Raw genomic sequence first — 27395 nt, forward strand, 5'->3', positions numbered from 1 at the left:
TGGGAAGTTCTGAGGTTGTGAAAGGCGCTATAACAATGTAAATCTTTCTTCCTGATTGAAATGGATCGGATCATGTAAGATAAAGGTGGTTCTCACACACCACGGTGTCAGCCTATCAACAGCAGCTTTACGTTGGCTTATTTTGCATCTGTAAAACTGTTTTTTGGCATCTGTGTTCTTTCCCCGCTCTCCAAACGCACTCTCATAATGCAGCATCTCTTCAACATGAGGGATCATTTTACATTTCTTTATACAAACTGAATCAAACAATAATGTGACCAATCCCCCTCTCTAGCCCAATGCGCTGCATTTTGGCTTTTCACTCATGTACTAGAGAGATTTGTCAGAATTCACATCGTTTTCTGCTGGAATGAGGTTGTGAAACATACACACCTTTGGTTTCCAGATCCCGGCCTTTTCTCTCAAGGCTGATTGTCAGACCTTTTGGCCATTTGATCCCAACAGGTCAATTTCCTTCTGAAGTTTTGGAGCTTTGATTGTGATAACGATCAACAATGAATCTCTGAAGAATTCAAAACGGAAACAGAATAGGAAAACAGAACGCAATACAGCATTTAGATCGTTATAATTGTTATTTGGCAGTGTAGTTTATTTTCTTTTTAATTCTGGAGTTTTGATCACAGCACTAAAGCGACTACAATAAGAGTGAGGGATAATCACTCAGTTTCACCTCGATATCATACGGTTTGCTTCAGGGAAGTCGTTCAAGCTGAACAATCTTAAATCAGAATAAAAATAAATCTTTCACTGCAATAGCTTTTTTTTTCCCCCATTGCTTGCTGAGAATTGGTTTATCACATTCTGCTTTCAGACTAAACAAGCAACATGCAACTGATTGATGCAAGAACATCATTATATCTAGAACATATTGAAAAATTGCATTTCTTGACACACTTCCCATGATAACTTGGTGCCATTATAAATCCCCATGTCCATATTTATAATGGGAACAGCCTACATAAACTTGCTATGCTGTAAAGGTAGCGTAGTGATTATTTGTTACTGGCCTAGTTAGTAATCCAGGCCTGGGCTAATGATCTGGAGGCACGAGTTCAAATCCTACCATGAGGAAGTAAATTAAATGAATTTGGCATGAAAAGCTAGTCTCAATATTGGTGACAGTGTAATTACTGAATTGTTGTTAAAAATCCTTTTGGTTCATTACATCCTTTAGGTAAGGGAATCCGCCATGCTTATCCAGTCTGGCTTATATGTGACTCCTGGCCCACAACAGTGAGGTTGACTCTTAACTGTTCTCTGAAATGACCTAGAAAGCCCTTCCATTATACCAAACCACCCCAACTACTGTGGCAGTATCATCGCCACATGGACTGCAGTGTTCAAGAGGTGCCACCTTCTCAAGGGCAATTAAGGATGGACCATAAATACCAGCCTTGCCAGCAATGGCCACACCCTGTGAATGAATAAAAACAAACTGCAGCCACCCGCCAATTACAGGCACAACTGCTCCTCAGTTTTACATCTTCCAGCTACTTAGCCTGCACTGCAGAAAAGCTCTTATGCTTCAAGCAGCTCCACTTCTCTGGCTTCCAAAATTGTCACAGGTTTTGCTGTTTATCAAGAAGTAATAAACATTTAATGAAAGTCAGAATTTAGCCCTTGTCTGTGCATCCTGGTCCAGTTATTCTCAGGCTTTAAACTCTCTTCATATGAAGATTCCATTCAGCCTTGATTATCTATGGGCAATATCACAGGAGGTCAATGCGTGTATTATGTAATGCATAAAATAATGAAAATGCAGAGTTTTCCATATTAAAAACTTTTAGAATAAGGATCAACAGAAGCAATTCAAATAGCAGCTCAACTTGCTGTCTCGGTAATCTGATTTTCATATTTTGTCATTTGTTCAAGGGATGTGGGCACTGCTGGCTAGGCCAGCATTTATTGCCCATCCCTAATTGCCCTTGAATGAGGGCAGTTGAGAGTCAACCACATTGATGCGGTGGGTCTGGACCAGGTAAGGATGACAAATTTCCTCCCGTAAGCCAGATGGGTTTTCACAATCGACAATAGTTTCATGGGCGCCGTAGCCAGACTTTTAATTCCAGTTGGAATTCAAATTCCATCATCTGCCATGATGGGAGCCAAACCCAGGTCCCCAGAGCACTCCCCGGGGGTCTCTGGAACACAGGCCCCGTGACAAGACCATTACACCAATGAATTTCCCATTGGGAAAGTTTCAACTGACATTGCACTGCTGGTAAATTTAATCTTTCTAACCGCAAAAAAAAAAGCAAATAAGCTTCACAGTGGATGAAAAATAAAGTTTTGCTCCCAGCGCTGAAATAAAAGACAGTAAAACTTTTGAAATTTTAACAAAGTTTATTCTGTAAAAAAAAAGGCTTCTTAAAATGTTACAAAGAAACAGTATAAAACAGAGTAGTCAATAGCGTATTTCAACAAGTCAAACGTGATAGTTTCAATTACATTGAACTTCCTTTTAAAAGAGGTAATAACATCTCATCTCGAAATATACAGTGAAATGACATACATCAGTCGCTACACATCACATGTGCGCAACAGGACAGGGACAAATATTTGACGGGATTGCTGCCTTTCCAAGAAGAATATGTTGCTGAATGTTTTTCCCATGAGGACAGCTCCTTGTTAAAATTTTCACATTTTGTGGGAAACGACAAAAACAGGCACTTGCCAAAATACAGACGTCAGTACTTCCTCATGACAACCTCGTTTCAGAACATTAGAAGTTTAAAGTTGGATTTCTGCTAGATAGTCAAGTTAGAATTTGTTTTCAAAAACCATCTCGCTCATGAAAGAAGCAATGGTTAGTAAACCACTAGGGTTAGGGTTATGTACAAAAAAAAAAAAAATCTATTAATGAGCTTACAATATACTCTGGTGGCAGCTTCGAACACCATTAGCAAATTTAAAGAATAGTTTTCATCCGCCAGCCTTAATGCTTTACAAAGATATTTAACCAATGGTGGTTCAGTATTACTGACTAAAGGTCAGGGAGATTACAGCCATTTTTTAATGACTGATAGCAGGATCCTCTCAGTCTGCCAGCTCCAAAATGCTCCTCCAGCCAGAGGGATTGTTTAAAGAGATCAAATCCTGGACGCTGCTGTTTAGACAGGTAAGGCTGACCCAGGATAACTCGCCCATTGCTCTGGAGTGGAAGTTAAACGATTTCCCGGGTGGTGAGTCCCTAAACCTGAGCCATACTGCATCATTGGGAGAGACCAGGGAAAGACCAGACACTTCTCCAGAGAGAGGAAGCTAGGAGGCCAGTCAGCATGGGCCATCCTCATGCATAGACGAGCAGATAAGCAAAAGGTGACACTGGGCAAAAGCCCTCCATCAAGACCCCATCCTCTTGGGCTGCTGAGGTCCACGGCACAATGGAGGAGGATGGGCTCGAGTTATTGATGGCCGATTTAATACCTGACACTATCAAAATGCTTTGTCCTGAGTCTAAATGTACTGCTCAACCTGCTGGTATACTGTTATAGCACTTACTCTTGCTACTGGAAGCTGCCAATAAGTTGCACAACATGCCAGATTTCTACCTAAAATAAAAGGGCAAATCTTATCTAAAAGCAAAATACTGCGGAGGCTGGAAATCTGAATTGCTGGAAAAACTCAGCAGGTCTGTCAGCATCTGTGGAGAGAAAGACAGAATTAACATTTCGAGTCCATATGACTCTTCTTCAATGAATCTTATCTACTTTTGTGACTTAGGACCTTTAAATGAAATGATATCTACAGAAATCACGCATTTCCATTTCAGATTTCATCATCGGGACATTAATTGGGGCGCGATTAAGCCATTTATTGTCAAAGGAGAGTTTCACTTTGCAATGACTTTTAAAAAGAGCTAGGGGTACTGTTGTAAAATAATATTGCCCAGTAGCTGCTTTCCTTCCATCACATTTTTGCTCGGCAATTTTTCTAATACCAAGAGCTTGCCTTGGAGTCAGTTGGCAGTAAGTATACAGTAAAATATACCTGGAGGTGTTCATTTTTTTTAATGAAAAATCAACAGCACTGCTGAAAAAGCGCATGTGTGCACCACACTACAGTTAACTAGATTCAGCATGTAATAGGCCGAGAGAATGAGGTGTGGTGGCTAGCAAAGCAATCGAGGCAGGCATGGCGAAGAAACAATAACATAAGATGTGCGCACAGCATCTCTTTAGTGTGAGTGTGCACTCATACACAGTATCTGGACGGGGGCAGCCAGCTGGCTTCATTCTTCCCTCGCGTTTAGTTCTTGGCTTGTCTGTAAAATAAACAGTGGTGTTGTCAGTCGAAAGGAAAATGTTTGCGTTCTGTGCAGAGTTGAGAGTGCTCTACATCAATATAAAATAACCCTTCAATAAAACTGCCCTTTGGGGGTTATATCAAAACAGGTTGTAGTCAGGGTATACTACAGCAGAAGTGTCCTGTGTGCTTTCTTCACTAACCAGGGAGCCATGAGTTGTATTTCACCAATGCCTGGCATTTATCAACAGGGTGTTTTAAGTATGGGCTATTGTATGTTAGCTCCAAGTTCCACTAACTACCTCATGCTGGTGAAGCATTACAACCTTAAGTCATCCCAAAGTCTCAGAGATGCATCTAAGCTTAAACTAAGCCAAGATTAGACAGGTTGTAGGCTCAAACCCCCAGTTGGTGCTCAGTTTCCTGATCTCAGCTGAGGCTGCGCTAGGGTTACTATAATTGACCAGGAATGTCTTTGGCTATGGAAGTGAAGAAACATCGGCCAGGGTTCCCACTCCTGATTGGTACAGAGCAACCCAAACTATGCATAAATGCCTGGTGAAATCAGGGTTAAGCCAAGGTATTATGCATTTCCCAGTGGAATAACCTTAGAACGTACAGGCAGAGCTCATGTGAATTATGGAGGGTACCAGGGAATGACTGCCCCCTGGAAAAAAAGGGAGGGATTCTTTCAGAGTAGGAAGCAGAGGAAAATGGCGATAGCTGAAACATTTTTCTTCAGATTACTAACGATTAAAGGTTTGGCCTTGTTCACAGGGAAATGCCAGACCTTGGCTTGGATTTCACAATTAATAACAGATGTTCCCATTGGTGTTGCACAGACTTGTAACCAGTCTGTAATACATATTTTTTTTTAAAAAATGGTTGTGACAAGCTTTTGCTTTGACCCTCATGCTCACTACTAGGATGGTTCACGAATAGGTGGCAATGGTGGTCAGCTGAACTACCACTGCATGATTTCACCCTTTTAAGTAGCACTCGCAGTAGCAAAGGGAGGTAACACTACCTAAATACTTCCTTAACCCTGTCAAGATAGATTATTTATATCTTCTAGGCTCTCAGTTTATTGAAGTGCAAACTCCAAAAACATTGTATTGGCTTGACTCGGCAATGATGGGGAAGATGAAAGAATCCATCAGCAGTGAGATCTATAATTATCCAGCAAGTGGAATATTTGGACTGAATATGTTTCTAATGAAAGGCTATTAAAGGCAAAGTCAAATGAGGTAAGTGTATAGATTGCAATAGTCATGCAGGAGGGATGTCAATTGTATCTACCACAGACTATGTTTTATACCAAAAATTATGTAAATCTAGATGTTTCCTACAGAACATTATTAATTCAATAAAATATTCAGTAATATATTTTTTTTAAAAAATTGAATGTTCAATCACATTTATTTCAAATCATGTTTCCACAGGGGTCATTGAACTTCCAGAAGAGAAATAAGACATTTGGCCCATTACACCTGTGCTAGCTCTGCAGCCAAGCCCTTTTGCTCTAAACCCATTTCCCTCTTCTTTTCCATGCCCGTTAATATTTTTCTTCAAGTATTTATCTAATTCTCACTTCGGGTGTTCATTGAACGCAGCCTCAGAATACACTTATATTCCAAAAACTCTCAAAGTCAGAAGTTTGTGGGTTCAAGTCACACTTCAGAGACCAAGATCTGAGCTGGCACACCAGTGCAGTACTGAGGGAGTGCTGTATTGTTGGAGGTGCTGACCTTCAGATGCAAAATTAAGCTGAAGCCCTGCCTTCCCTCTCAGGTGGGTGATCCAACAGCACAATTTTAACGAGGAAGGGGGTTTCTCCAAGTGTTCCAACCAATATTTATCCCACAACCAACGTCAGTAAAACAAAGTATCTGCTCGTTATCGCATTGTGGAAGCTTGCTGTGCACAAATTGGCTGCCGCATTTCCTACATTACAACACTGACTATATTTCAAGGTGACTCAGTTGGGTTTAAAATGCTTTTGGCCAGCAGTTGTGAAAGGCACTATATAAATATAAGCCTTTCTCTTGCAATTGATTTCAAACAGGATTTGTTTCTTTGGAGCTTGCTTTATTTATTGTATAATTCTTAGCTTATAAAACTTGTGCTCTTACCTATTTAGCTTTCTTTCCCAAAGGTACAAAAATTTGGAATGCAGGCAAATCTTCCTTCCAGTTTTCAACGTGGCTCTGTAATGCAATCAACATGCACAATTTTTAAAAACAAATCCTTCAATCACATGAAGATACAAGCATTTGTCTTCATTACAGGTCTGAACATTCTCTTTGCATCTGCTAGAAACAGATCTTTTTTCCTTCCTCTAATAGCTATTATTTTAAAGGGAATTATCAAAGTATTGATTGAAAGAATTGGAAAATGCAAATCTGTATCAGAAAAAGACAGCTAGTTTATCAACTCTCTTGGAAGTTTAAATGCACAGTTAAATCACATTCACTGCAAGTTTTAAATCACCAAAGAAAAACTTACCAACATCAGTAAATTTATATAAATGTCGCTCACTCATATTAGAGCTGACACATGGATTAAATTACTGCTAAACTACCGTGTTTTAAATTGAGAAACTGTGAAAGTACTGCGATCAGCCTTCAGATAGTCATTCTTTCACTGATCATTTGACATCTCACTCTCAGCTTTCTTGCCATCGCACCATTAGCGCATTGAAACACAGAAAAACATTATAGAATGAATGAATGTTCCTTTCAAGTTATTGCTGTGCAAATGAAGCCTGTTAATAAAAGGGATCTGCACAAGTGCAAAATATTTGTGGCTAGTAACACAGACACCAGACTTTGGCAGGCATCCTGTGTATTTTAACAGAATTAGAACAATTACTTAGGCAATAAACTTTAGAAAATAGGCACAAACACTCTGAACAGAGTTAAGTCTGTGGGAAAATTAAATGTAGGTCACCGTTTTCTATGCAATTCAGGCAGATTTTAGATTCTTTACCTAGATATACAGTGTAAATCTGTAATGGATATTTTGGTAGGTTCAGAGACTACATTTCAGTTTGTTTTCACTTACTTTTGCACCCTTTTTCATGTAGCCTCTCTGTTCCCCCCTACTGTGTGTTAACCCACCACTGACTGAACAAGGCTACTCATTGTTAGCTTAGGAAATCATTCTTATTGAAAACGTTTCACCATCTCTAAAAAGTTCTGAGCAATTTTAAGCCAAGTGTGGCGATCTAACAAGGCATGCACCTCAGGGGACCAAGAGACAGTTACAAATGGGCAAAGGCTTAATGCTGTCACATAGCCTTCAGTTATAAAAAGTAAAGGCACTATTCAACCATCAGTCAGTAATGCACGGCAAATTAATGTATTTCGGGTGCTCTGCACTCACATGAGTTGTAGAGGGCAGTTTGGGATGGGGAGAACCTGCAGCCGCCTGATGTTTTTCACGTTGATCTGTGTTGCTCCACCTCTGCACATGCACCTGTTCAGAATTGCAGTTGGCTTCCCTGTGGAGATATGAAAGAAAGAGGTGAGTCATTGACTGGAATGCGCAGTCAGCCCTCGTTGCAATGCACCCGCTGAAATCACTATTAAAGGAGTGTTCTGTGCACAGACAGGTGCAGTTAACCTGGACCAGTACTCTGAACCCTTCAGCTCTTGAGGATGTTAGTTAACACTCTACGCTACCTGATGGCCAGTGCCTGAACCTAGCTCTTTGTGAACATTTGATTAGAGCTGAAATTCTTGGAGACCTTCATTCAGATCCCAAGCCTGATGTTAACACAATAATGCAATCAGGCACATCTCTAGAAATTTATATGATTGTTAATAGCTGTAGAGACAAGAGTTCAAAGCCAATTAGCATTTTCTAAACATGATAATTTTGCACCATTAGGAGCATGTGACTGTCTTTTACCAACAACTATTAAAAAAAAGGTCTGAATTGGGTGATTTTTTAGTCATCACTGGACAAGATTCACAATTAAAGATTTTTACTATATGTCTGATTACAGACAGATTGTACTGGATTCTAATTTGATCTAAATTGTTTCTTTGGTACTTACTCCCTAAAGCAATGCATGAAAGGGATGGACTAGAAATAAAGCAGTTTATCTTGAAGATGAACAAACATCTTATTTGGTTAAAATGTCATCATTTGCTAAGTGTATTTGCCCCCCTTCGGTGAACGCTTTGCTCCTATTCCCACCATTTTATATTGCTGCAATAATTTACTCTTAATACCTCACATGCATAAATTCCATTGATCCTGTGTTCTCCCAACTCACGCACAATGCTGTACAGCAGGGCAGAAAGCCAGTTAATGGAATAAACACACACAAGCCAGATTAAAATCATTTTGAGCCAGAGCCAGTTTAGATGGAGCAGCATGAGGTGGGCCAACAACTGGAATCAAGTGAGTAAAATCTCACCACCTACACATTGCAGTTTAATCCAGAACAGCTGGTAATTCAGAACCCAGTTCAGTCAACTGCAGCTGAACAATTATGAGCAGCCCAGATTGAAGTTATACAACACAAAAAAAAGCTATACTGGATACTGGCATCACTAATCCTATTGTTTCACAAATACATAATGACCACTGTCAAGCAGGTTTTTTTTTATAGTCAGGAATAGCATATTACAGGTGGTTTAAACTTTAACAAAACAGTTGTCACATTTTTAAGTAGTGTGTGCAACTGACAGGCATTTCTTAAACCACTACAGTTGTAAACTGCCAAAGCATAAGGAATTAATTCAGAATCATTCCCAAAATTGACAATATTTGCACATTACTCAAGGAGGATATGTTAGCAGCTTATATCTCAGCTACTTTTGCTGCACAGCAACTAGCTTTCAAAGAGTGTTGTGTATTAAAACATAGCCTGCTCTGGCAGCAGAACTTTTAGGGGAATATGGCATGAGCTGTATTTACAGGGAATCAACACAAATTGTATGATTTATTGTTCAAATATATAAAGCATGGTCCCAAAACATATTGTCTTTGTCAAGCATAAAGATAAGATAAATGTTTATTCTGGAAAGCACTTAAATATTAAAAGCTTGTCGTTCAGCTTGTCACACATTCTCCTCAGCCCATTTCAGGCCTTACTGTACAGAAAGAACGACACATGTTACAAACAGAATTACTTTTGTCACACAAACACAGTTACTTCACCCCCAGCAGTAAAGCAGCAGTCACTTACCCTGTGTCAGATTGATGCACAGAGTGCCAAGGAGCAGGAGTAGCACTGCATACGTTTTCACAATCATGGTTCGTTGTTTTGTGAAGGAGTTTGCACAGAACTAGAATCTCAGCCTGAATCTGTCTCTAAAAGCAGCATGGCTTTGGCAACATTTATATTAGCAGAAGCCACTCCTCTCTGACTCTGATTGGGCCAGAGGGAGTATCTGAAACCTGCCAGGATGTAGTGATTCCTTCCTTCATAATCCTTCGGGACTTTTCAATTTATACGTACCTTTGGTACAATAGTTATTCAGCTGATGTCCTTTAAGTGTTTAATAGGGGTGTGAGGACATAAATATTAAGCGATTCTTAATTCATGGTTTCTTTAAATAAGCAAAAGCATTTAACTTTTGTTCTCTTACTGAGATGCTCTTCCTTCACAAAGATGTACCAGTATTTTTTAAAAATATAGGAAGTTGTAGAATAAGCTCAGAGTTTTAAAACATTCTATTAGAGCTATGGGGGTCCCCAAAAATAGCTCAGATAAATGCACAGCATAAATATCAGGAAAGTCCCAGAATTGATTCCTAACCTGTGCTGATCCAGCACGTGGCGTCAGGATGCACATTTGCTCCAGGCTGGGGATAGGGAATTGTTTGTTTGGTTTCTTGGCTCTGGTCACCATCCAGCGGCTGAATATGAAGCTGGATGGGGATTTTACTCGGGCTATGGTAAATGCCTTTCAGTCTGACAATGCTGAACAGTGCAAGATTTTGCAAACAATTTAGATCTGACATCAATTGGTTGTGATAAATCTCTTTTATTGTCACAATTCTGAGATCAACGCATTAAACTGTTTAGGCAGTAATTTCTGGTTCCAAACATATCATTTATGAATCAGTTACTGAACAGAGGAGCACATACCGATCCCCTCCCGCCTTTTGTTTTTTTATCATATCTTGTTAGTCTGTTAGCTGGATACACTCCAGCTAGTATGTACGCCATCTACTCAAGCTAAAGTGCTCTTTCCACTATCTTCTAAATCTGCGCAATTCATCAAAAATCCCCTCTTCTTTATACACTTTTTCCTTCTTGACTATACGATCCACTGGACCTAATCATTCTTTCCCTCTTAGGACCTTGCTTGACCCCTCTACACATGCCCTTCTCCCAACTCACATTTTGCTGCTTCACATCTTTTGGAGGTGTCCCATTTTCCTGCCCCCTCTGTGCCTTGTGATTGTGGCTCATCTAATTCCAATGGTCACCTTTGTAATAGTTGACAACTCAGCTTAGCTCTTCCGTAGACAATGGCAGTTTCACTCCAAAGTCACAAATACTTGTCAAAACACAGCAGCTTGTCAGGGCTATAGTGCTCTAAATGATTCCCGTCCCTGGACTTTAGGTGACATTCATAAAACTGCACACGTTAGTATATTGTTGAATACAAAATCTAATAGAAAGAAAATTTAACAAGTAAACATATCAACTCATAATAATCTTACAACAGCCAGAGCCTTACACTTCAAGAATGGGTTTAGATAAATGGCTACACTGTCCATGTATCATAACCAGTGTGAGCCAATATTTTCAGAAGAGAAGTGGTAAAGGGAGAGCTATAGGAACATTCCGATTATTAAAAGTAATATATTAAGATACATTTGTAAGCTCATGAGTTCATAAAAATCTAACTTAAATGGAGCTGAATATCAGGCGTTGCATATAACAGGTGGCTGATCCAATGTTGCTTGTTTTGTGCCATCAGTTGACATGAATTTGTCCCCTATGCAGGTCTGTTTGTGACCTATAATTACATTCCATGCTTTCAAACGTCTTTAAAAATTACAGAAAGAAATACTCATGAATTAGTTTGGCTCACCAGAAATTGCATAATATATTGAGTCCATTAAGATTGATCCCTGTACAATTAATAACCTTTCATTTTTTTTATTCGTTCAAAGAATATGGGTGTCCCTAGCTAAGCCAGCATTTATTGCCCATCCCTAATTATTGCTCTTGAGAAGGCCGTGGTGAGCCACCTTCCTGAACTGCTGCAGACATGTGGTGTGGATACACCCACAGTGCTTTAGGAAGAGAGTTTCAGGATTTTGACCCAGCGACAGTGAAGGAACGATGATATAGTCCAATGTCCGGTTGGTGTGTGGCTTGGAGGGGAACTTGCAGGCATTGGTGTTCCCATGCATCTGCTGCCCTTGTCTTTCCAAGTGGTCGAGGTCACGAAGGTGCTGTCGAAGGAGCCTTGGTGAGCTGCTGCAGTGGATCTTAGATGGTACACACTGCTGCTACTGTGCATCAGTGGTGGAAGGAGTGAATTTTTGAGGTGGTGGATGGGGTGCCAATCATGCGGGCTGCATGCTTTGTCCTGGATGGTGTCGAGCTTCTCGAGTATTGTTGGAGATGCACTCATCCGGGCAAGTGGAGAGTATTCCATCACACTCCTGACTTTGTGCCTTGTAGATGGTGGACAGGCTTTGGGAAGCCAGGGGTGAGTTACTCCGGCCTCTGATCTGCTTTTGCAGCCACAGTATTTATATGACTTGCCCAGTTGTTTCTGGTCAATGGTAACCCCCGGATGTTGTTAGTGCTGGGTTCAGTGATAGTAATGCCATTGAATGTCAAGGGGAGATGGTTAAATTCTTTTTCGTTGGAGATGGTCATTGCTTAGCACTTGTGTGGCGCGAATGTTAAAAACAATTAAAAACAAAATGGTCACTTTTAAAAGTTAACTTTGTGAATTGCATTTCGTTCAGCTGGGTTAAATATTTGGGCTATAATTCCATAGCTACACATCACATGTAGCATTTGCGATACTTTTTCTTCCTTTTACCTTGGGCTTCAAGTCTATCAACAACTGAGAGAAATTAGTTTATAATTAGATAATGTGTGATTCATTAACTGTGGACTAATTGAACAGTGGAATAGTTTTGCCATTTAATATCTAGCATAGAGTACAGCAAAAGTTATTTATGGAAATGCACCTAATACGATTATAGCATCAAAGTGGGCATATTCCAGTCTTGAATGGGGTACTGACACTTGCTTAAAGTACAGGCTTCCATCGCAGAAATGCACTGACATGCTCAATCACTGTATCTAGCACCAGGTAACTGGGATAGAAAACATATGGTGCTTATTTAAGTTTGAAATGTGTTCACAGAATGTAGTGGGGCTTATCAGTTATAATCCATTAATTCAAGTGAGAGAGAGAGGAAAATACCTTTTCATCTTATTGATCTCATTTAAACAAAAAGGACAATTCGCTGAAGAATTTCAGGACCAAAATCTAAAATGCAATGAGATTCTTTGCTTTGAAAAATGTGTTTATTCAAAGAAAACCATGAATTATTGCCTCCCCGATCATTTCCCCAGTCCATTTTATTTTTTGAAATGTATAACTTTGTAAAGCTAATTTGGAAGCATTCTGTACTTGTTAAGGGCTGTGTGTGTTCACAGGGTTAACTGGAGAGGTATAGCCAGCAAGGTGCCATAATGTGGATTTAAAAAAAAAATATCGCGAAGGTTTTCGATAGAAATTTGGCAAGCACTACACAGAATAAAATCTCATGATTTCCCCTCATATTCTTATTACCACATTCCTCTCTGTTCTATTTCTGTTAAGCAGGAAAGTGAAACAACTGAGATTCAATATACTTCCTTTTGTGGTTCTGGCAGTTAAACAATGCTGTTTTAGGCAATTATCCATCGTTCAGAAAGTCAGAAATGCTCCTGTAAGTGTCACTATACACCAGGTGTTTGACAAATCGCAGATTGTCCATTGCATTGCAAGCAGACTACTTGTAAAACAGCTTTGTATCTAATTTCTTGCTTTTTCCCCCTTCATTAAACATTCTTTGCAGAAATGCGACCCTTCTTAACGAAAGGACTTGGATTTATATAGCACCTTTTGTGCTTGCAGAATATCTAAAGCACTTTACAGCCTAAGAAGTATTCATTATTGTTGTAATGTAGCAGTCGATTTGCACAAATCATGGTCCCACAAACTACAATGGAATGGTGACCAAATAATCTGTCAGTGATGTTGGTTGAGAAATACATATTGACTGGGACACTTTGAAATAAGGCCGTTGCATCTTTTACACCCACAAGAGGGCAGATTGAGTTTAACACCTTGTCTGAACACCTCCAACAGTGGGGCACTCCCTTAGTACTGCACTACAGGTTCAGCCTAGACTATGGACTCAAATGCATCTTGGGCACAAAACATTCTGACTTAAAGGCAAGAGTGCTACCCCTTAACCAACATCAGAAGTGGCTGTTGGTATTGGGAATCCATTGTTTTATTTTTGTAGCTAAAATTACATTCCTTTAATTGGCGTATACAGCTGCAATAATTTTGGTCTGGTCCCAATTAGCTGTTTTCTTCCAGACATCATGCATATACTTCTCTTGGACTTGTCCATACGTATGTGTGAATATATGACTGAGTCAAGTTTGAATGTTACTCGATTGGTATCGGTTTCTCCTGTAACCTTGACTACTATTAGGACTGTTAATATCGAAAGGCTGAAGAACAACTACATCACTCTTAAACCAACCATTGAATAAGAGGGCAGTTAGGGTTTTTTACGGTTTGACTCTTGCCCAACCTGCATCTCTGGACTTAGATGGAGTGCTTCTGTGATGGGGGTGGGGTACACATTGCATATTGGGGAACGGAGAAACTTTACTTGTGTGTGAATGTCTCTGTCACTCAGTTTGGAAATTCTTTGCATGTAACAACAAAAAAAATTGAGTGCTGGTTCAGAAAAACAGCATAAACATCCACATTCTCGGAAAGCTGCTAACTATTAATGTCAAGTTGTATCCCTGTCTTCAAGGACTTGGCACTAATAGAACCTCAAATAGAATTAGTTTTGACATTACGGATTCCATTCCCAATGGGTGCAATTCTACCATACAAAACTGCCCATAATTTGGTATTAATTGGTACAGTAACACACAGTGATACAGCATGACTTGTGTAAAAACTGGATCTAAAATATATTGCAGAAGGATAATGTGGGAAATTCACAAGGAGTTTTATCTCGTACATCTAACCAGTAAAGGGTTGCTACTGACACTGGGTGTTAAGTGGAAAATCGTGCATTATCCCACTTCAGAACCTTATCCCTCAGATTAACAAATGTGAAGCTCACATTTTAAAACAAAAAGTCAGCATATTTCCCGTCAGTCTTTTTTCACTCTTCCTCCATTGAGGAGAGGATACACTTCCATCAACTGTTGCCCTCTCTTCCCTCATCCAAAAGGCCACTCTTCATATGTTAACCTTGAAATCAAGAAGTGGTTGTATATTCAGAAGAAGTGGTTGAATGGAAATCAGGAGATGGAGCGACAGCAGATTTTCCCCTCCCTAATCTATGTTTGAGGGATGTTTGGTACACCTACCACTGCTCTAACCAACTAGTACAGACGAAGATCAACCTGCGGCTTTCCTTGTTTCTAGGGCTCATCAGTGCAAAGCCTTAAGCCTAAGCCATCATTGCAACATATGTGTGTCCATTACATTAATGACTCAGTAGAGTTAACTTTAACTACCAATGGAGAATAGATGGACAGAGCCTGCTGGCTGGTCACCCGTTTTGCTGGTGTAGTGTTCAGTGCCTCTGATTCCATTATGTGAGTCTGGTGACTGATCTATGCGCACTGTGCTTGATTGATTAAGCCTGGCTGTTGATTCAGAGCATGAGTAAACAGAGATGCTACTAGGAGTTAGAGGTTGAACTGGGATAGGCATGAGGCAGACATTTTGTGATTGCAGGGATATTTCCAAACTCGTGTAAATAGACCTGTTGCACACGCAGAAACTAGTGACATTTCTGCCTTGCTCTAAGATATAGAAAATGTAGAACAAATCAGTGAAGCACAACAGTTGGTGTAGTCCTGAACTAATGTTTGAGGCTCGGGTCACATCTGCATTCATCTGTGGGCACCAAAGGGGCACAAACACTTTCAGAGTTTGGTGGTTCTGGGAAGGCTGGAAACGGGTCCCGCACTCAGACATCCAACAGTTCGAGCCTCGGGGGCAGAGGGAGGTGATCCTACAGTGGGGAGGGGGCAGGGTGGGGGGAAGATGGCAGAAAGAAGGGTCTTCTTTTTGTGGTGACCCCTGACCTCACTAAGAGAAAAACAATTAGACATTTCCCGGACTGTTCTGTGAGTCGTCTCCGTCATTAGGCCGCTCAACATTGAAATAAATTGTTAAAGGATCCTTTTCAATTATTGTACCAAAATTTGCAAGTTACAAAGGGGTTGAAATAGGCAGGCACCCTGGCCTTCCATCACAGGACCCTACCGAAGATGGCAGCTGTTGATGCAGTGTACATGAGGCAGCTAGTGAGCCAATGGCATTTTCCAGTCACTCCTGCCCCATTGACACTGGGCAGAAGGACTTAAAACCAGCCCTGTTATTTTCCTGCTGTAAGCCTGAATTGTGTGTTCACGGTTAAGTTTAGCAGCTGGGTTATCACATAGGCTAGAATCAAATGGTTGTGCATGCACATAACAAATGTAGGATCTATCGCTACTTCTCAATCTCAAGCAAAAAAAATCATTTCTGGATCATTTCTGCTCCAGCCTAAGTATTTTTGAACACCAGAATTCGCTGCACATTGCATAAACAAATGTCAGAGATATGGTTTTCTTCTGGTTAGCTCCATTCTAGTGCTGCTACCAGCATGTCACCACTCTTGGCCTGTATGTGTATATATAATGGATAGCAGCCCTCTAGGCTGGGTGGAGATTGCACACTGTTCATTTTGTCTATGGGAACTGGCTTTAGATCCATTGAAACTGCCAGAACAAAAAAGTCTCCAGTATACTGCATTTTGGCAAGTAAAGAATTTACCACAATGTCGCTAATGGTAACAGCAACAAAGATTGATGTAAAGGAAAAAGAAGCAAATGCTTGCAATGAAAGCTGTGATGGAGCTGCCCCATTACCCAGCTGTAAGGACTGAATGGCTTCCATGCTTACCTTGAATTCAACACATATAGCACTGCTTGAAGAAGCTAGAAGAATTTCAATAGTTTCACTCAGCTCTTTAGGAAGCCTGACAGGAACCAACAGGTATGTGGGAGGATGAGGTATGAAATTGCAATGAAAAAGAAAGAGCTGAAGAGGGAAGCCTAGAGTCATTAGAGGGCAGATAATGCTCAGTGCTCCATAATAAGACCATAATACATAGGAGCAGAAATTAGGCCATCGAGTCTGCTCCGCCATTCAATCATGGCTGATAAGTTTCTCAACCCCATTCTCCCGCCTTCTCCCGTTTGATCCCCTTACCAATCAAGAACCTATCTATCTCAGTCATAGAATGCTAGAATGAAACAGCACAGAAGGAGGCCATTTGGCCCATCATACCTGTGCCAGCTTACATAGAACCCCAGCAAAAAATGCAGGGCGTCCTCAAATGACAGATACACTGAATACTATGATCCTGGGGCAAGGCAGAAAGGACGCAAATAAGGTTTGCATTTATGTACCGCCTTGTACAATCCCGAGGTGTCGTTAAGCACTTTGCAGCCAATGAAGTGCTTTTCCTGAAGTGGAGTCCCTGCTGTAGAAAATGCAGCAGTCAATCAGCACAAGGCCAAGTCCCTCAAACAGAAGTGTGATCATGGCCAGCTCACCTGTTTTCAGCGCAGGTTGAGGAATAAATATTAGCCAGGGCAATGCATGGGAACACTGACAAGCACCATCAAGCTCTATGGGAAGCTAAAGAAAAAGATAATTAGATTAGCAATGGCAAATGATTAATTTATCCAACTACAAAAATCTCAAATAGGATTGTAGAAAATCCTGCTTGTTCTACTTAATTAGATGACAAAAATGTCCAAGTAAATAAAGATCGGCTTATGACTTCACAGATGAATTACTTCTCAAAACAGTGGTGTGCTGTCTGCCCTTATTGGATTGACGTATGTAGTGAAAAAAGAGAATCAAAAGGCTTGACACAGCTTGAATGTGGAAAGTCTTCAGAACACAATTAAAATATTGGAGAACAACGAGTGTTATTGATGAACAATGCCTGACAATGCTGGAGAATATTTGTGGTCCAATTTGAAGTTTCTTTTTCTTTCGTTAGGTAAAATGTGATGAATTTTCCGGTAAGTCATAAGAAACCAACATGGAAATAATGCAGGTCCTTCTTAGAAATTATCTTCAGGTCCAATACAAAAATGAATGATAATATGCTTTGTTCTACGGCACCACTTTAGGCTTCAAGCGCCATCACACCATTGAGAAAAAGAATTTGAAAATAAAATTTCAAAGCTTTTCTGTATTAATGCCAAAAGTACCTTAAATTGAAATTATGGTAGTAAAGGGATTCCATATTCAGGTTCATTTGATAAGCAACCCACTCATATTGCTCCCTCATATGGGTCATGGCCATGGCGTCTTCCAAAGTCTTGCTATCTTCCAGTGCATTCATTGTCATCTCTGTTTCAGCTACAACACAGAAGAAACTATTCTTTACGTGCTTCACTTAGCCTTTTCTGTTTAGAAAAGCTTTGTCAAACAGCTAATATTCAGTCTGCTGGCTAAACAGACCCCTTTACTTACTGCAATTTCACTTATTTCCTTCATCCCCCCGTGTTTGGATTTGATTATATTCAACCTTAACTCCATTGGCCTGTAATTACCATGAAGTGAGGCAATTGGTGCAATTCACCCATGATCAGTGTTAACAAATACAGTAACATGAATCTTAATGCAAGGCCTCCATTTACAAATAATCAGTAACTCCAGAGTCATCTCTTTAAATTACAGACATTTTAGGTTTGTACAAAATTGGCGCTTCGGAAATGTTGGCACCATTTCACTCCCACATTCAGTGAGATGGAGCAAATAATTGTGTTGGCCTTAAGGAGGTTTAATTTCATTTCATATGAGCCTCTGTGGGGCCTTTAATTCCAGCAATCCAACTCAACAAACATTACATTAAACATATCGCTGGCAGTAAACGTCAGGATATTTTGTGTGAAGCAAAGTGGAATTGCAATCTGTTTCCAACTTTGTAGGTTTATAAATACAGTCAGGTTCCTGTAAGTGTAAAGCAATGCATAGCAATATCTTGATGCATTTTTATCAGTACTAATATTGTCCCCCTCCATATACTGTGTTGGCGTCGGTGTTCCATAAACAGCAAGTCTAATTAGAACACAAGGAGAGCAGAAATTTGGAAAAGGCTGTTAGGCCCAATATGCTTTTGGCAAAAGAATTTGCATTTATATAGCACCTTTCAGAACCACAGGATGTCCCAAACCACATTACAATTATTAATAAAGGACTTTTTATTTAAAAGCAATTACAGTTGTATTGTAGGAAATACCAGCAGCCAATTTACATACAGGAAGCCCCCACAAACAGCAGCATGATAATGGCCAAGTAATCTGTTTATTTTATAGGGATGAGGAATTACTATTAAAACACCAGGTCTGCCTAGTCAGAAAATCTGTCAATCCCTTCTGTCTCTATCAACACATCGAAGTACTCCTTGACCATACTTCTACTATCTACTTCACTGAGCCACCATGGTAACATTTCACAACTCTATTATGCTCTGGGTCACACTTAGTGCCAGCTGTGGCTCACTTGGTAGTGCTCTTACCTTTGAGTCAGAAGGTTCCAGGTTTAAGTTTCACTCCAGGACTTGAGAACAAAAACCAAGACTCACTCTTCAGTACAGTACTAAGGGAGTGCAGCATTGTTAGAGGTGCTGTTTTTCAGATGAGCTGTTAAATTGAAGCCCTGTCTGCTCTCTCAGGTGAACGTAAAAGATACCATGGCACTAATTTTTATTAGTGCTAATATTGTCCCCCTCCATATACTGTGTTGGCGTAGGTGTCCTATGAACAGCAAGTCTAACTGCAAGAAGACCAAGGGAGTTCTCCTTGGCATCCTGGTCAAAATTTATTCCTCAATCAACATCACAAAAAATAAGACATCTAATCATTATCGCAATGCTGTTTATGGGAGCTTGCTGTGTGCAAATTACCTCCCACATTTACTGCATTACAACTGTGACTACACTTCAGACACACTTCATTCATTGTAAAGTGCTTTGAGATCTCTGGTGGTTGTGAAAGGAGCTATATAAAGGCAGCTTTTCCTTTCTTTCTTTTGTGTTAAAAGTTCCAAGTAAGTTCTCTCATTTCCTAACTTTAACTGTACCCTGTGGGCAGTCAACTGTAATGTTTGTGGATACTGCAGGTAAAAAAAGAAATGAGAGGTGATAAATTCCCACTGTAATTTATTGCACTACATGCTATTCCAATTCAAAAACTAGGATATCTGCAAAAGCTTTGATCTTTGGCAATTTTTGGATCCACAACATACAAAGTTCAAGACAAGAAGGGTTACGACTTTGAAACTATGCAATGTTCCCCAGCGCAGTGAGCTTAATGCAATATCCAGTCCCATAGTTACATAACATAAACAAAGTACTGAATGTGCTGATTCACTCAGACCACTATTTAGTGTTACAACCCTATTGCAGAATTTATTTACTAATACAGTTTTCAGCAACTTTCTTCGGTACTTTTCAACTTTGATCCCTTTTTTTGAGGTTATTTTTATTTGTTTACTAAGAGCCCAAAACTGAAGTGATCTACGAATGCTAATAGCCCACATTTTGCGGCAGTAATGACGGTGATCACATTTTCTGCCATTACGCCCCTGAAACTGACAGCACCTTCTGAAATCCACACGTGTGCAGTCACTACCAATGACTCAATGCTCTGCCATAGGGCATGATGTTGAAGTCGTCCGAAACGGCAATCAGGTAGAAATCACTGACCTGACGGGAACTTGTCCATTAACGCGATTAGTCTCACTGTAAAAATCCTTGAAAAACCTTTGTTGAATGAAGTATAACTGGGTTTTTAATGGTGCATTAAGTTCATAATTATTGCTGAACAGCCTCACTGGTCCTGAAAAACTAATCTCATATTTGTGGAATGTCAGACTCCTCCAAAGTCCATTTATTTTTAAAATTATTATCTTTATAAAGAAAATTTATTTAAAGTTTGTTTATCGTATTTCAGCTTCACCTTAATCCCACCTTCTATGGTCTGTATGGTGTGTCCCGATCATTTATTTCACTTGCTGTAAATTTTTAATCAGAGATTAAAATGGTTACGCGATGTTCAGGGCATTGCTGTAGGGAGGAGAAGCAATATAGTCCGAATGAGTTACTTTCAAATGTGGATTCATGAAACTAGCTATAATATGTTATGTATTTTATAGCTGGAAAGAAGCAGTGAAAGTTTCATGTTATTGTTGAGCAGTTGTCCAATAAACTGACCAGTGATAAAATTTGTTTCATTTTACTTGGCTTTATTAAAATAAACTACTGTAACCTTATACAGATCACTTGTAAGCCATATGTGAAATATTGTACTCAACCCCAGGCACTCTGTCTTCAGAAAGTTATTGATGTGTCGGAGGGGGTTCAGAGAAGAGCGATGCAGATTATTCTATGTCTTTGACCTCTAAACCACGATGAAGGACTCACAGAACTGAACTGGTTTTCATTGAAGGGAGACGATGGCTGGGATTTTGCAGTCAGTAGCCCGATGGGGGTGGAGCAGGAAGCGGGCAGGCTGAAAAAATTTACTGGGAGAGCTGTGCCTGTTTACCTCCAGGCAAAGCGATGGCGCTCACCTCTGATCTTGAAGAAAAGCGCCCACAAAGACCTCACGACTTCCGTAACGTGATCTTCTCCTTTCCCCGGCATCAGTTTGATTGACATCACAAAGATTAAAAATTGAGTGCATTTTGTTTCCTGGTTTGCTGTTAGTGAGAGTACTACAACATGATTAGCCCGCTTGATGACATCACTATTGGATATCCCCTTGACTTGGCGTCAGATTCAAACTGATGCTGGGGAAAGGAGAAGTTCATGTTACAGAAGTCGTGAGGTCTTTGTGGGCGCTTTTCTTCAAGATCAGAGGTGAGCACCATCACTTTGCCTGGAGGTAAACAGGCACAGCTCTCCCACTGCATTTTTTCAGCCTGCCCTCTTCCTGCTCCACCCCCATCGGGCTACTGACTGCAAAATCTCAGCCATCGTCTCCCTTCAATGAAAACCAGTTCAGTTCTGTGAGTCCTTCATCGTGGTTTAGAGGTCAAAGACATAGAATAATCTGCATCGCTCTTCTCTGAACCCCCTCCGACACATCAATAACTTTCTGAAGACAGAGTGCCTGGGGTTGAGTACAATATTTCACATATGGCTTACAAGCAATCTGTATAAGTTTACAGTAGCTTATTTTAATAAAGCCAAGTAAAATGAGACAAATTTTATCACTGGTTAGTTTATTGGACAAATGCTCAACAATGACATGAAACTTTCACTGCTTCTTTCCAGTTATAAAGTACATAACATATTATAGCTATTCTCATAAACCCACATTTGAAAGTAACTCATTCGGACTATATTGCTTCTCCTCCCTACAGCAATGCCCTGAACATTGCGTAACTATTTTCCTCCATGGCGAGAGTGAAATATATTTTCTAACAGGGTTGGTAGATAGTAAGGGCTGGATTTTCAAAGCCCAATGCGGGTGGGACAGGCAGTGGGCAGGCTGAAGAAACGCAGTGGGAGAGCCGTGCCTGGTTACCTCCAGGCAAGTTTTCAAAGAGGCCTGGTTGGCCTGGACAGCTTCCTGACCACAAGTAGCAATTGGACAACTCAGGCAATCAAGGGCCTATTAAGGCCCCTCTCCTGCACCGATTGGAATTTTCCACTCAGCAAGCGGGCCACCCTGCCCCCAGGTTCACCCCACCACCCCACCCCACCCCCGTCCCCACAATGGCAGTCTGGCAACTTTGACCATTTTTAATTTTAGCAATTTTAAAACTCCTCGAGGTGCCCTCTCTCTCCCTCACCTCCATCAGCAGACTGCAGCTCGTTCAATGGCGGAGCGCCTCCTACTGGACCTTCAGCACCTGAAGCCCAGCAAGCATCCATAATCAGATGGCAATCGTGCCCCCTTGGCCATTATTTGATCTTTGTTCAAGGAAAAAGGCATGATTGTCACAATGATGCCACGCAGGTGGGGACCTGGAAATGACCCTGAGTTAGGAACTCTGACCCAAAAATGAAAATCTCGCCTTAAATACCTGATTACCGATGCCGTTCTACCCGGAGAGCAATCCCAGTGGAAGCTTATTACATGGTGCTGAAAGTTGTGACATTTCAACTATGCATCTTTATAATGCAAAGTTTGGACTAGTAACCTAGCCAAGCTACAATAAGAATCTGAGGACATGAGTTCAAATCCTCCCATAGTAGTTTGTGAATTTGAATTCAGATAATTAAAGAAATTATAACTTAAGGTCGTTCAGTCAATCATGCCCCTGAAAGAGCTATCTAATTATTCCAACTCATCCCTGCTTTCCCCATAGCTCTGCAAACGTTTCCTTTTCAAGTGTATATCTAATTCCATTTTGAAAGTTACTATTTAACCTGCTTTCACCACTGTTTCGGTGCACTCCAGATCCTAACAACACACTTCCTCATCTCCCTCCAGTTCTTCGGTCAATTATCTTAAATCTGTGCCCACTGTTAACTGAAACGCCTATGAACATATGAACTAGGAGCAGGAGTAGGCCATTCGGCCCCTCGAGCCTGCCGCGCCATTCAATAACATTGTGGCTGATCTGACTGTGGCCCCAACTCCACATTCCCGCCTACCCATGATAACCTTTGACTCCCTTGTTAGTCAAGGATTTATCTACCTATGCCTCAAAAATATTCCATGATCCCGCCACTACCGCTCTCTAGGGAAGAGAGTTCCACAGACCCACGACTCTCCAAGAAAAAAAAATTCTCCTCATCTCCATCTTAAATGTGAGACCCATTATTTTAAACTGCGTCCATTAGCTTTGGTCTCTCCCACAAGAGGCAGCATCCTTTTGTGGTCATGAGGACTCGAAACGTCAACTATTTTCTTCTCCGCCGATGCTGCCAGACCTGCTGAGTTTTTCCAGGTAATTCTGTTTTTGTTTTGGATTTCCAGCATCCGCAGTTTTTTGTTTTTATCCTTTTGAGTGTCCGCCCTGTCAAGTCCCTCAAGGTCTTATGTGTTTCAGTAAGACCAACTCTCATTCTTCTAAACTCCAATTGGTACAGGTGTGTTCCAGTGGAAACAGTTTTCTTTTCCTCTTTCAACTCTATCAAAACCATTCATAATTTTGAACATCTCAATTAAATCTCCACTTAGCCCCCTCTGCTCTAAGTAGAACAATCTCAGCTTCTCCCTCCACAGAATGGAGGCTCCTCGTCCTTAATACTCTTTTTTTAAATTAAATGTCCTGTACAACAGCCCCAATTCATATACATGATGCCCAGAATTAGATGCAACACTCTAGCTGAGGCCTAACTAGTGATTTATAAAGGTTTAGTGCAACTTACTTGCTTTTGTACTCTATAGGAACATAGGATGACCCCATGGTTAGGATCTTTAAGACCTCGCTGTTGACTGACAAGCTGAAATGAGGTGAGTTTCATCAGTTCTCAGTCAGGTGACTGAATAATATGAACTGTGGTCACAAAATGCCTCATACTCGACTTGTGAGTAGAAAAACACATGTGGCTCTGTACCTGTATTAATTCCAATTCCAAGTTGCTCGTGGACAATATTTGAATCCATTGCTGCTTTACTCACCACCAGGGATAACTTAAAGCAAGCAATAGGAAATTCGTTGAAATAATTCCAATTCACCATTCTAAAAAAATGGAAGTAAGCCACTTGCCTTTCTAAATGAGCCTGACTTGTAGTGCTCTCAGGAGTAAAGGGAAGTGGACGGCGATCAAAGCAAAGGTATGTGGAGACCGCTAGTGGCAATGAATTACTGATTTAGTGAAACAATGGCTGCTTAGAATGACATTGAAAAGCTTGGTTACTGCATTTAAAACCATCAAAGTCTTTATGGTCTCGCACGATGCACAAGAGATTGCAGGAAACCTCAATGCTTTGAAACATCATTAAATTTAATACAATGCACGACAGAGATAGGCCGTTATTGGCTAAAGATGCTCCTTAAAAACAAGGGGTGATGCATGCAGACACCAAGGGGCCCAATTTTAACTCTGAATGCGTTTTGAGTGAGTTAAAATTGGACCCTTTCCAAAAAGAGTCATATTATGGAGCATCGAGGAAAACCTCACTTCTGACACCTCAGGTTACAGTAATAATATGTACAAGTTTTTAAAAAATATGCACCGTGCTCATTATTTGCTGGTCGTGAAATCAATGAATGACTTCTTAAAACAGCTGGGAGTGGAAACTCCTTTGTGCACTATTTTAATAAAGCTAACCTACTAAAATGACCAGGGCCAGGGCTTTTGCGTTTGTCGTGTGGGCGCGTGCCCGACATGCACAAACATAATGGGCAGAATTTTGCCCTTGATGGGCGAGCGGGCAGCCGATTGCCGCCGCCGAAATGGGCCGTGCCGCCATTTTGTGTGGGCGGGCCAACTAAGGCCCGCCCAGCGGGTTAGCGACTCCCGTGTAGAACAGGAAAATCGTTGCGGAGGTGGGCTTGCTCAGACCGCCGGTTCCAATGGGGAACCAGCAGACTGTATAAAGAGTGGCCAGGCAGCCTCGTTGAGGCAGTTCACCAGGGCCACTCATAGAGAGAGAGACAGGCTGCTCTCAGAGGACAGGAGCAGGAGCAGGAGCAGGAGGAGGGGGGCAAGCTGCAGGGTAGGCCAGCGGGGGGCCTATCTCAGATCCCTGCCTTGCTGTCCTCCTCCAAGAGGTGTCCGGCCGTCAGGATATTTTGTATCCAGATGATGGGAGGAGGAGGGCCCCCCCCATGTCACCAGGCAGGTGTGGCAGGAGGTGGGTGAGGCAGTAAGCGCCCATGATGCTGTGCGGTGCACAGGAACACAGTCCTGCAAGCGCTTCAATGATTTGCTGCTCTCTGGAAGGGTGAGTACCATGTCGGCCTTGGCCATTTTACCCAGCAGGTAGCCTTAGCTTTTGAGGCCCCCCCACCCCCCCACCCCCCGTCTTAGTGTCGTTACTGCATTGGGCATTTGGCACACGCTGGGTGGGCAAACAGATAGTGACCATGCTTACATCAGCCTTAGTGGTTGAGGAGAAGATGGGTTCTCCCCGCAGCATATGTTGGTGTTTGTGGCATTTGAGTAGTCTGGGGGAAACCTGCAGGGGAGGCAGCTAGACACATACTCAGAACTCCAACACATGTCTTATTGATGGGGATGAGATGGTGGAAGGGGAACCTCAAGGTGTCGTGGACAAGAGCCATCTGCTGGCCTCGGCGCCACACCTAGTTGCACCTCCTTGCCATGGGCGCTAAGACCCATGTGTTATTCAAAGTGATGGACGCCGAATGTGTCCAGTGTGTCCATTGGGGGAGGGGGTTGTGACCAGCCGTACTATCTTCTGGTGACTGATCACCTGTAGTGTGGACAGGAGCCGCTGGAGGCCGCAGATGGGCCCCTGTGGTTGGGGTGTGGCGTGCGGGTGCAGAGTACATGAGCGATCAGCCCCAATAAATCCTCTTCTATATTCTGCAGGCAAAAACTGAGCACAATCTCAGGGAGCACCAGAGGACTGGTGGTGGGCACACCGTGCTCCAGCACCTCACCATGTATGAGGAGCAGGCCATGGGGCTGGGGAGGAGGCAGGCGGCCAGGTCAGCAGGTGTCGGCGAGGCTGGGGTGCAGCGGCCAGGTATTTGAGGTCCACAGTCCCATCCACTCTGTCTCCCCACCATCCAAAGCACTGCTGGTTGCTGCAATCGTTAATGTAGCAACACTGCTCATTCACAGACTGATACAGTCAGACCTGTGGGTCATACACAAAGGTCCCTTGGCCCCTTGAGGATGCGCGTCTCTAGCACCTTCCAAAGTGGCCTTATCCCATTTGTGACCACTATCCCCATGGTTTAACATGTCATGGCATCGCTGCTGCAGAGCCAAAGACGTTTTGCATCTTAGGAGGGTTTGTACCTCCACCACCCTTTCAGCCAGTGCACCCCGCATTACTCTGTCCAAAAGGTCCTCAGCACCTCACCTGTCAACCTCATGGCACTCAACTTAAATAAATGCCACCACGTTAGTCATCCCTGCGCCAAGAGGAAATGTTGCCTTCTGTCCACCCGTTCTATGCCCCTCATAACGGTTTGAAGGTCAATAATGTGACCTGTCAATCTCCTGTGATCCACCGCAAATGTCACAAATGTTTGCAATGTTTTCTCATCACCGCAACTCTCCAGACCAGCATGCATCCAGGTCAGGAACCTCTGAGCTCTCCCCACTCCAATGGCACATAACATGCCATATGGCATTCCTTAGGCCATCTGACCAGCCTGTCTGTATGTGCGTCTAATGTTTGGGCCTCCTCTTGACTCTTTCCACCCCACCAATATTTGTCTCCTTAGGGTCTTGAAGGGTGAGTGACTTATGAGGCTGGGGGGGGAAAGGGATGAAAGGTGTTGCTGACTGAACACTAACTGTTGCATCACCACCACATGGCTGCGGCCAACAAGACTGGAGCACCCCCACCTCCACACCTGAGGGCCAAGACTTGCAACTTGTGTCACATCCTTTCAGCCAGCCAGGCACCAGCGCAGCGACTACCATTTCGGTGGGGAATATAACGTCGGCTAGTGTCCCGGGTCACAGTGGAGAGGGCACTTTACAATTGCTGGAGGAGATGACACGGACAGAGAGTGCCGATGGCGCCAGCAGCCGGAGGACTGCAGGGGACCAGGCACATGCTGAGCTGGGCAGTGATGATGTGCCTCTGGAGTTGTCACTAATGCAGCAGCTGCAGGACAAGCGACAGTATTTGCGGGAGCATCTGGCAGGATTGCATGAGGGTGTGCTTCAGTTGGTCTCTGTGGTGGAGGAGTCCAGGCAGAGTGT

The 27395-nt window shown here is 41.9% G+C and overlaps 1 protein-coding gene and 1 long non-coding RNA gene across 2 annotated transcripts in view; both read right to left on the bottom strand.

Moving 5' to 3' along the window:
• Window positions 1-2344: 2344 nt before the first annotated feature.
• Window positions 2345-9616, bottom strand: cxcl12a (chemokine (C-X-C motif) ligand 12a (stromal cell-derived factor 1)). The gene is made up of 4 exons (XM_078530742.1): window positions 9467-9616; window positions 7651-7768; window positions 6399-6473; window positions 2345-4285 (listed from the first exon to the last, which is right to left on the bottom strand). The coding sequence occupies exons 1-4, from the start codon at window positions 9531-9533 to the stop codon at window positions 4270-4272; spliced, it is 276 nt and encodes a 91-aa protein (XP_078386868.1). The 5' UTR covers window positions 9534-9616; the 3' UTR covers window positions 2345-4269.
• The window catches only part of LOC144668579 (uncharacterized), a 181306-nt gene continuing 156255 nt past the window's right edge, over window positions 2345-27395 (bottom strand). Inside the window, exon 2 of the long non-coding RNA XR_013573519.1 lies at window positions 2345-3596. This is a non-coding gene — a long non-coding RNA (uncharacterized LOC144668579). The remainder of the gene's footprint in view (window positions 3597-27395) is intronic.

The sequence above is a fragment of the Cetorhinus maximus genome, chromosome 27, assembly GCF_964194155.1.
Source record: "Cetorhinus maximus chromosome 27, sCetMax3.hap1.1, whole genome shotgun sequence".
NCBI classification, from domain to species: domain Eukaryota; kingdom Metazoa; phylum Chordata; class Chondrichthyes; order Lamniformes; family Cetorhinidae; genus Cetorhinus; species Cetorhinus maximus.